The sequence below is a fragment of the Xiphias gladius genome, chromosome 3 (genome assembly GCF_016859285.1).
Source record: "Xiphias gladius isolate SHS-SW01 ecotype Sanya breed wild chromosome 3, ASM1685928v1, whole genome shotgun sequence".
NCBI lineage: Eukaryota > Metazoa > Chordata > Actinopteri > Istiophoriformes > Xiphiidae > Xiphias > Xiphias gladius.
The window spans coordinates 14,898,539-14,908,634 of NC_053402.1; the positions used below are offsets into that span (position 1 = coordinate 14,898,539).

The 10,096-nt window shown below is 44.5% G+C and overlaps 1 protein-coding gene across 3 annotated transcripts; it reads right to left on the reverse strand.

Annotated features, from left to right (window-relative positions):
* Positions 1–1,581: 1,581 nt before the first annotated feature.
* Positions 1,582–7,629, reverse strand: LOC120784640 (somatostatin receptor type 2-like). 3 transcript variants are annotated; one of them, XM_040118625.1, is made up of 2 exons: positions 7,600–7,629; positions 1,582–5,603 (listed from the first exon to the last, which is right to left on the reverse strand). In XM_040118625.1, exon 2 carries the CDS (start codon positions 5,558–5,560, stop codon positions 4,448–4,450), a length of 1,113 nt encoding a protein of 370 aa, XP_039974559.1. In that variant the 5' UTR covers positions 5,561–5,603; positions 7,600–7,629; the 3' UTR covers positions 1,582–4,447. The 3 variants fall into 3 exon arrangements, with proteins under 3 accessions (XP_039974559.1, XP_039974551.1, XP_039974543.1); XM_040118617.1 differs by lacking the exon at positions 7,600–7,629 and adding an exon at positions 7,259–7,333; XM_040118609.1 differs by lacking the exon at positions 7,600–7,629 and adding an exon at positions 6,050–6,288.
* Positions 7,630–10,096: the final 2,467 nt, after the last annotated feature.

Sequence of the window (10,096 nt, forward strand, 5' to 3'; positions counted from 1 at the left end):
CCTTTGCTGTTTATGAATTGTATGTTGAATGTGAGCTTTGGGTTTCGTATGGCATTCTGAAGAGAAGACATGCAGACAATACGTGAACTCCAGACGAGGTCTTATATTATGTGAGAATGCTGTGGTCTCCTCATTGAACACCTCGAATGCTCTGTGCAAAAAAAAAAAGCCCATTTAACAACACTGCATGCGACTGGGCTCTCATGATCTTAAAATATGTGAAAAATTGCCCTCAGTATCGCCTCAAGGCCTGCTGCCCATCAAGATGTTTGTTTTGTAGTTTTGGGGATGGGAAGGCAATCATATGAGATATATAAAGGGTACAACACATTGCACGTAAATGGGCACTGTGCGACCACAGCCTGGCTCTGAATCCACCAGTGTTAAACTTCTCCATGGCAACTGTGTGGCTGGTGTAGACCGGTGTGGTTCGTGGTGTGTCTCGCCTCTGCAGTGCAGTAAACCCAGTGCTCTATTCAATCAGTATGCTGTCGAGTCACACTTTAGGTAATGCACATACACATCGGGGTGTTGTGGTATGTTTTGTTTGAATATCACTGATTGTGTATGTATTTAAAAAAAAAAGTACAGAATAAAAAATATTCACTCATGTATAAGATGAGGGCCCTAACCTATCACAAAGTAATGCCACATAAAAACCACAACCCCTGGTTGTTTAGCTGCTCTGTAACTGAAAACAAACATGCATATCCTTTGGTCTGCTGCAGAACCTCGGCTAGAAGACAACAGTGGGTTTCTGAACAGTAAAATCAAAAGACTTGTGAATGGTCACACTATGGTTTTGATGTATCATGGAGCAGTTAAGGCCACCCAAGGACATTCAGGGACGCAGCTGAAACGAAAAGGAAGAGGTGAGCTTCATTATCCGTTTCAGTGATTAAACTCAGAACAAAACTGGAATGTCTATGTGCCGTCTTTTTTTTTTTGGTCATCTTCTTCCATTCACGCTTCCCTTCATTGGGACAGTATATTTCCTGGAAGTGAAGTGCTTTAGTGTATCTGAGCCATACCAACCGCATGAGCGGACTTTAAAGCTGTCTGTTGTGCAGTCCCATTATTACTACCACCACCAAGATAGGACAGTAAAGGGAGTAGAACCTGTGTATATCGAAGCTAATGTGCCCAACACAGTGAAACGCACTTGCAAACAGTAAAACCCAGTGTTGTATTTCTGGCCCTAGAGCACTTGTAGTTATGCGTTTGATTATGGCGCCACTTTGTGGTCAAAACCAAGAAGCACAACACAGTTTGAAAAAAATCAAGCCTGCGTTCAAGATTTTGCGCAATCCGGCAACGTTTAGGAATCCAGGAATTTGTAGTGAGTTGTAATTCTTTTGGAAATAATACTGATGTGGAAATCCAAACTTTATTGTAATGTAAACAAATCTTACAATTAAGATATTTTTAATTCATTTAATTGGCTTTTAATTTTAATATTTGGTCCCTTTTTTTGTATAACTTTCTCTCAGAGGGGCATTCCTAAATATTGAACCAAAAGAAAATTTACTGTGTGCTTTTTATTCTTTATTTTCAACACAACTACACACAATCTTTGTTCCATCAAACGTGGTGTTTCAGTGTTATGGAAAATGGAAGAACATGCATAATGCAAACTTTCTACGGAAACAGTCAAAATTTTAACAATGGTCGTAAAATTTAAAGAGTAACCTTTTAGCTTTTTAGCATTAAAAAAAACAAAGCTCATAATAAAAAAAAAAACACACTAAACTATTACACCAGTACCAAGTAGAAATTCTGCAATGTAGTCTTAAAAAAAGGCAGCTATTTTAAAAAAAAAAGCTGAAAAATAAAGTAAGCATTGTAAGAGAAATCCTTGCCAGAAATATAATGACTTACAACTCTAAAACAGCTGGATGATATTGTACAACTTATGCATGTCCAGCCTGCATTAACTGACAGTAAACAATGACACTGTCCTGTTTTCTGTAATATCTGCTACTATGACACAGAAAGCGAGATGTTTGTTTTGCTCTGGCTTACATTTTCTACTGCACACTAACACAAACTATACACTCTATACTGGTTTAAGTCTACTGAACTGTTTGGTTGGGTGGTGGTCTTGATCCAGCTTTTTTTTCTTTTTTTTTCTTCAGTCATGTAAGCAACATCTACATTCATAATTCATGTCCAGAGTCATCTCTCCATAATCATTATGCTGATGAATTTAACCATGGGACCACCATTCTTAGTAACTGTTGCTATGGAAATATAGGACACTAGAGGTGTCTCATTTTATTGAGAGGTAATGAGATGTTACAGGCCAAACAGGCCAGGCAGTACTGCAGAGACAGAAATTAGATATGGAATTTGATTAGTCATGGTTTGAGGCAATGTGTGTGCAAGTGTTCTCTGTATCATACATGACTCACATATGAAGCAGTAATACAATATGCACATATTCAAAACAACATGCTTAAGGTGGTTTGGATACGTTGAATATATATGTATATACATTTTACCTCACATTTTTGCTAGACTGGCTGGGACGTTGAAATCAAGGTGAAATACAATCACACAGACACTCTGAGTACTTTGCACACTAATCATAATCTGTCACTGGCTTTGCTGTATATGTGGGAACTAGCATGTGTAGGGTAAAGGTTTAATAAGTCATACATGTAGTAATCTGACTACAGCAAAGATGGGGGATCCCAGGATGGCAAGCTGAACTGTAGACTCCTGGAGTAGCAGAGTGATGATGGTGATGAAGGAACGCCAGAGCCTTTCAAGGATCGGTGTTCTAGCCCTTCACAAATTCAGACGCCTGGTGTCCGGAACCACCCCCCCCCCCTCGAAACGTGGCCTCCCAAATACCACAGATTATAAGAGAAGGATGGGCCAATGTCTGCATACAAAGTGTTTGCCAGTAGCTCGCTGTGGGAAGCAGCAGGGGACAGGCTAAGTCCCTGTAGAGGAGTAACCAAAACGTCATAACAGACACTCACCATACAGTGTTTTCTATAATACAGCACAGGGAAACAATCCCATAATAAAATAATAAAATAAACCTGTGTTTGAAAGAAAATCTGTTTAAATCTAGCTTAAGTTAAAAACGCTCTCCCAGTGCTTCACTAGTTCTAGGATCGTGACACATCCTCTTCTAATAACACTACCCAAATACAGGGAAAGTGTGTGTTAGTCACCGGGTGACCCGTGACCTTTGGCACAAACTAAAACCCTGGGGAGGTTGGTGGACGGGAAATGGGAGAATGACAATCAAGTAACGAAATGTTATCTGAGCAGGTTGTATGCTCTCAGATGACATAAAAACGTGAAGCTGAGCCACTACTCAGCTTTTATACTGAAGAATTTAGAAACATGCCGTGTGGCATTTTTGATAAAAGCGGTTACTGTCACAAATGAAAACAATCACGGAAACATTATTACATGATATACATTAATCATGGTAAATGAGCCATGATAAAGAACAATTCCCAACAGAAATTCAGTCCCGCAGAAATTGGCATATAGTGAAATTATTTTATGTAATACTACACAATACTGTATTAGAGTTTCTATACATCTTAGCAGCACTTTGGTTAGAGGCTAGCTTGGTATAATGCCCGAGCCAGTACCATTAACGTAATATAAATTATGCACATAGCTATAATGAAACAGGGGAAAATTACACAGCGCTCAATATCTGACTACTGACTAAACTATGCTATACACACATATATATATTTGATACATTTGTGTGACAGGTAAAACTGCTCACACACACAAAATCCTCCGACTGTGTATACAGTCTCCTTGCCCACTTTCTGTACAATTAGCTGCATTCATCCAACTCTCCAGAGAAAATAACCTGTAGACGAGATCAGAGCAAGAATAGCGGAATGACAATTTTTGCGTGTCAAAGAGTGTGTTGTTTTACAGCATATGAGCATACCGTCATGTTGTTATTTTTGCACAACACACAAGAATCAAACCTTGGCATAGGCCCTCTCCTGTAAACCACGTATATAATCCTGGGCCTCCGCGTTAAATTTATGTCACCCCGGCGACCATTTACAAGTGGGCGTCAGTGTCCATTCTACCTTACTCCAAAGTCAATACACTGCGGACGAACAGTGAAACCGATTTCATTTTCATTTCATTTACAGCACAGAGCAAACATTTGTATGGACTTGTGATTATGTTATAATGGATTTGTGTAAAGCCAGGGACCAGTGTGCCAAAGGCAGACAGAAAACAGTCCAGTTTGACATCACTTTGATTTTTCATTTCTGTTGGTGCTTTTCCCTCCTTAATAAGTCACATGCTCCTCTCTGAACTCCTTGTTTAATATTTAATAAGGTCCCCTCGGATGTGACCTTAGAGAGATTCATAATTCCTGACCGTTTCCAGTTTCAGAGAGATTGCTGTCCGCATGAGTGCGTATGCAAACCCTATCACCTTCCTCTCAGATGCTGATCTTCAGGTCGCCATTCAGCAGAGTACTTTGGGTCTCCGTCGGGTCATTCATCATGCGAGATTTATCCTTCCGGCTGTCGCTGCGCTCAACCTCATCCAGCCCTCCCACCTTCTTAAGACAGAGAACATTCTGGAAACTCTTCTTGAAGTTCTCCGACAGGAAAGCGTAGAGGATGGGGTTGGCGCAGCTGTTAGCGTATCCTAGTACCACCACAAAAGCAAAAGTGCTCCTCAGGATGGGAGTGGTGCTGATGGTGCCCGTTACTGAGGTGACGTTGAAGATGTAGAAAGGCAGCCAGCAGAAGACAAACACTGCCACCACAATGGACACCATCCGGGTCACCTTCCTCTCTGAGCGCTTCCTCTTGGAGGAGCCCACACGGATGCCTGAGGACTTCACCTTGATGATGATAAACAAGTAGCACAGGCAGATGACCATGAGGGGCAGGAAGAAGCCCAGGATGAAGGTATAGAACATGAACGCTGTGTAGTAGGCCTCCTCAGGCTCAGGCCATACAATGGTGCAGAAGCAGCCATCATGCTTTATGATGAGGCCACTGTAGATAACGATGGGCAGGTTAACCATCAGCGACACCCCCCACACCGCTAAGTTGATGGTCTTGGCCATGCGAGGCTTGCGCCACTTTGTGGACTTAATTGGATGCACCACAGCCAGGTAGCGGTCAATGCTCATGACCATCAGGCAGAAGATGGAAGTGAACTGGTTCAGGGAGTCGACGGTCATCACCACCCTGCAGAGTACAGGGCCAAAGGGCCAGTGGACCAGCGCCAACTGGATTGCGATGAAGGGCAGGCCCAGCATGAAGAGCACGTCAGCCACCGCTAGGTTGAGGATGTAGATGTTGGTGACTGTCTTCATCTTAGCGTAGCGCAGGATGACGTAGATGACGAGGGCATTTCCACAGAGCCCCAAAGTGCAAACCAGAAAGTACATGCAGGTGATGACCCCCGTGCTGATTCTGTTGAAGCTGTGGTCTGTGTAGTTCCCATGGGGGTCAGACTCATTACCCTGCAAGAAGCTGTCATACATGCGGTGGTCTGACAGGTTAGGAGGGGAAGATGGGAAGATCCAGGAGTCCATGATACCTCAGTCTCTCTGACTCACAATGGTTATGGCATCCCACCTGCAAACATGAAGACCTATCACAGTAACAGTGTAGAATACTTTAAAATGATCTCTCTATTATAACTGATTTTTACAGGCCTGACGGTTATGGTCTAGTAGACAGAGAATAAAATAACTATTCCACTGGAATTATGGATTTTGATATCAATTTTATGCTTTCAAGAAGAAAAAAAGACATCCAGTCATCATCTTGATCAGATATTGACAATGTCTCTTCCGTCCTCCAATCAGACAATGGCTAACAGATGTTGGTGTGTTGAACCAATTGATCTGAATGTAACGAGTGGCCATTCGCACGGCATTTTGAAATAACATGGTGCACACGAGTGAGGCGACACAATACAATCTCTGTGATTTCGTAAATCCATGCTATCAACCAGAACAACAGCTTTTCTTTTCAGCGCTTTTAGACATTACAGTTACTTGTGTCCTTTTTCTACTCACCCTTTGTAGCAAGCAGTTCCTTTGGGGAATTAATCGATTTTATCTTGATCCCCTTTCTTGGGAACAGACCTGATTGATAGCATGTGTAAAGAGAGGCACCTCAGGATCCAAGGCAGTGATTTCTACCTGAGGCCAGAGCTTCCTCGTGAGTTTATTTGGTCAGGCACTGCTACCGGGGGAAATCACTCGACACACCCTACAGTCATAAGCTCTCCCGGGGGACACGCTTGCCCTTCACGTGCTGCTAAATGATCAGCTGCTGGTTACACTGAATTCTTTGCTGCCCCTTTTTTTTCTCAATTTATTAGGTGGGTGGGCATGGATGTAAATTAATCCCAGCCTAAGTAATTGAATGAGGGGAATCACTGCACCGCAACTAGCCTCGCTGCAGGCAGATTGAAAGTGCTTGTCTCTGCCAATGCACAGGAGGCAAACATGGTCTGACAACTCAGTTTGGTGCCAATAACATAAGAGGTTTTATTGCACCAGTTTATCATTTTCACCATGGCAGCAGCAGCATAGGATGGACACTGCCTGAAGTCTTGTTTTTGGTGAACAGGCGACCAAATGTTAGTAAAGGCTTAAGCTGGATGACAACGCAGCCTGTTTGTGTAGTCTAATTGTGCGCTTGTCCAGGTCAGGTGGATGGACAGAATACTGCATAATGTAACAGTTGGAAACACACTGGGAGAAACATGTTTTGCTTGTCTTGCATAAGATAAACAGGCTTATTATTAATAGTTCCCACAGAAACAGTGCACGGCAACAACAAAAACAAACACATACACACACACAAAAAAAAAAAAAAAAAAAATATATATATATATATATATAAAATGCCCTATGCCCTCTTGAAGCACTTCAGTTGCTGAGGTGAACCATAAATGGAATCTATCACAAATCACTGATCAATGTCGGCATGAGTAAATATTTTTCTTTTACATTATGAAATATTAATTTGTGACGGTTTTAAATTGCTGTAGATGAGGCACTGTGCACTCTGTGCAACAGGTATTCTCGCTATAAGAAGCGCCGCAGAACCGGCACAGTCCAAAGAAAGTGGATATGTGAATACATTGCAGCGAATACTTGGGGCGAGTGCTTGGTATTTCAAACATGCTGAGTTTTGCGAATTTGAACGGAATTAAATTAAATGGAATAATCACATCCGTGTCCCTCCACTGTAAGTCAACAGAAGTATCGTCTTACCTGAAACGGGTCATCTCACTATTCACAAAAATACGCCGCTTCTGTGCGGATTTAAGTATTTCAGGGTTTTGTTTTTTTTTGGGAGGGGGGTGGTGTAGGGGTGTGGGGTGGGGGAGGGGGGTTTCATCTCCTTCATCTTCACATCTCCCTCAAGTTCGTCTCACCGGCGGGCGTCGAAGTGGAAAAGCCTCTCTCTGCGACGGGCATTTGCCACTGAATAATCCTTCAACGTGTAAGCCTGCGCGAGGCGCGAGGAGAACCGAAGGGTCGGAGGGAGGGAATAAAACGCGCCCGCGGCTGCCGCGCGAGGACGCCGAGGAAGCGCTGCGCTGCGCACTCACCTCTGGAGGGAGGAGGGAGACTGGCTCCTGGGACGCGGGCACCCGGTCCCGCACCGGGCTGGAACTGATTCACGCGGAGCGCGCGCCTCCACGGCACCCTTGGAAATACACTGAGACGCGCAGGGAAAGCCGACGGGGAAGGGGGTGACGAGGAGGCACCGGAACACCTTTTGCTGAGGTGACAGTTTGCATAAGTCTACGCCGGGTCTTAAAAAGTTTTCACCCCTTGTGAGTAAAACTAACAACCTTTACAAAGGACCCCGCCCCGTTCAAAATCCAGCCGACGTATCTGCGGGAACCCAGACCCGCCTGAGCCGCCGGTGGCGAGAAGCTGTATTGCAAGTCCACGCCGATAATGTGACTTTCGATTTTGCCGCCAGCCATCAGAGGCAGCACTGAGCGCGATGACGCAGGGCGCCCGCTCAAAAATTACGCGCCGTGGAAATTTCCCGCCCTCCACGGGGCGCGCGTTTCGTCCAAAGTTATGGTTTCACAAAAAAAAACCCCAGAAAAGTTTCCCCCCAAGTTTCGGGGGGATGCTTGCCTCGACTAAGAGGTCTCTCCATCTGTCCCACTTGGCTTTTGGCGGCTGCACCCAAGTGTTGGATTTTCCTGACTCTCTCCGAAACAGCTGATCGTGATTACCAGTGACAAAACCCAAACCAGGCCTCCGAAGCATACCTTCAGAACCCCCCCCCCCCCCCCCCAGTATACTCCCAGTGAGTTTGCCATCGGGTACGTTAAATTCACCATCGCTCAATGTGATACATTGATGTTTATGCAGAGTTTTGTACAGGATGCTAATGGGTTAAACAGTGCTAACATAAAGAGAAAGTTGTAAAGGCGTGGCATGTTGTTCTGGCCCCCCCCCCCCATGAGGACTGTCATGCTGGGTTGCATTTGGCATTTCCAGTGTGGCCCGGAGAGTTTCTGTTTTTTGTTTTGAGCAGGAACTGTTTGTCAAAAAAAGTTGCCTGTACGTGGAGATTTATTGAAGAGTTTCAACAGCTCGGCAAACTGCTGAAAGTTTTGTTTCGGCCCCCCCCCCCCCCGTGTTGTCAAACCCATGGCAGCATCCGTCAACTCAACAGATGGTGCTCTGCAAGTGGTTGTACGCAAACGATATCATAACCTGCCAGCCAGGACCTGCCGGGGGAAACTGTATTGGTTAATTGGATGGAATCGATGGAGGGTGTCCCTCAAGTGTCCCTTACGGCTGCATAAGGGAGGATGGTGAGGGGACAGATCTGCCTTCAGAGGCCTGCTGCCCTCCCACCGTTGTCTTGCTAGCTGGCTGACTAGACGAGTCAGGTATCGTCATCTGTAACCTAAAATCGTGGCTTCGGCTTCACAAGTAATGTCTTTGGCATTGGTTTATTTAATTACCATTTGATGTGCCGTTATCCCAGGGCCGCTGATGTCCCCAGTTTTGCAGCGTGAGAGTGACGATGTGACTCACATGCGTAAGTCGAGCAAAACACCGTTAAAATAAACAGTGCAGACCTGCTCGTATGTGAGTATTTTTTTTTGGTGCGGTGAGTATGTTGATCCGGGACGTTTCAGATCGCGGCAGCTGCGGCGACTTTTTCATTTCATCTGGTGACTAAATGTCAAATCATTACAGCCGGAGGTCTCGCATGCAGCCCGCCGCTTAGCCGTCACTGCCGACTCCGGATGCGACATCAAAAAGGTGAGAAGGTCCTTCGCACAGCGCGTCACATCAGTCGGGTTGCCGAAGTTCCCAAAATTTGAAGGAAGAGGTAGTTTTCAGCGCCTCCGGCAAGCCTCCATCACCCCAGTTAGCACAGGCGGGGAGCGGGTTAAGTTATGCAAAGTCAAGAAGTGAAGCCTGGATGAAAAATCGGCAGACAGAAGGGTCAGTCCCTTTTTGAAACGTGGACACGCGATCCTGTAGATCCTAATGAAGTTGCTTCAAGCGAGGGAAATGTCAGGTCCTTTCTGATTGTTGATGAAGATTAGCAGGCGCCTGTTTTTAGATGGGAGTTAAAAAGCAGTAAAGATGTTCATGAACTAAATCTTGATGTTCTGTGTCACATTACCACAGTATCTCCAGAATGCAGTGACTGACCAATTTCTGTGAAAACACATCTTAGTTATCGGGGCTGTGCAACAAGAATTTGATAACTAATATTCCATAAATCGTTCTTCAGGGAAAAGAAGGTACTTGAGCCCTGTGTTATTAATAGATACTTGTTACTTTGTCTGTGCCTTTTTAAAATTCACCGGAGCCCACTAAACATTGAACAGTACATCTTAACCGTCAAAGAGGTGCAATTGGACAAAAAGATGGGAGTCAGTGGTAGCGTCTCTCACTCTCTGTGTGTGGAGGCTCTGTGTTTACACGAACCCTGCATGGAGCAGGTGGAAAAGTCACGAGGGAAATAAAACAGATTGAGCAAGGAGGGCAGTAATTCATTAGAAGTTACCTTGCCAAGAGGAGCAATCAGTGACCCATTAACTTTATTGTGTGTTTAAT

Excerpts from the sequence above, each read along its gene's own strand:
- LOC120784640 (XM_040118625.1), bottom strand. The coding sequence starts at position 5,560 with ATGGACTCCTGGATCTTCCCATCTTCCCCTCCTAACCTGTCAGACCAC.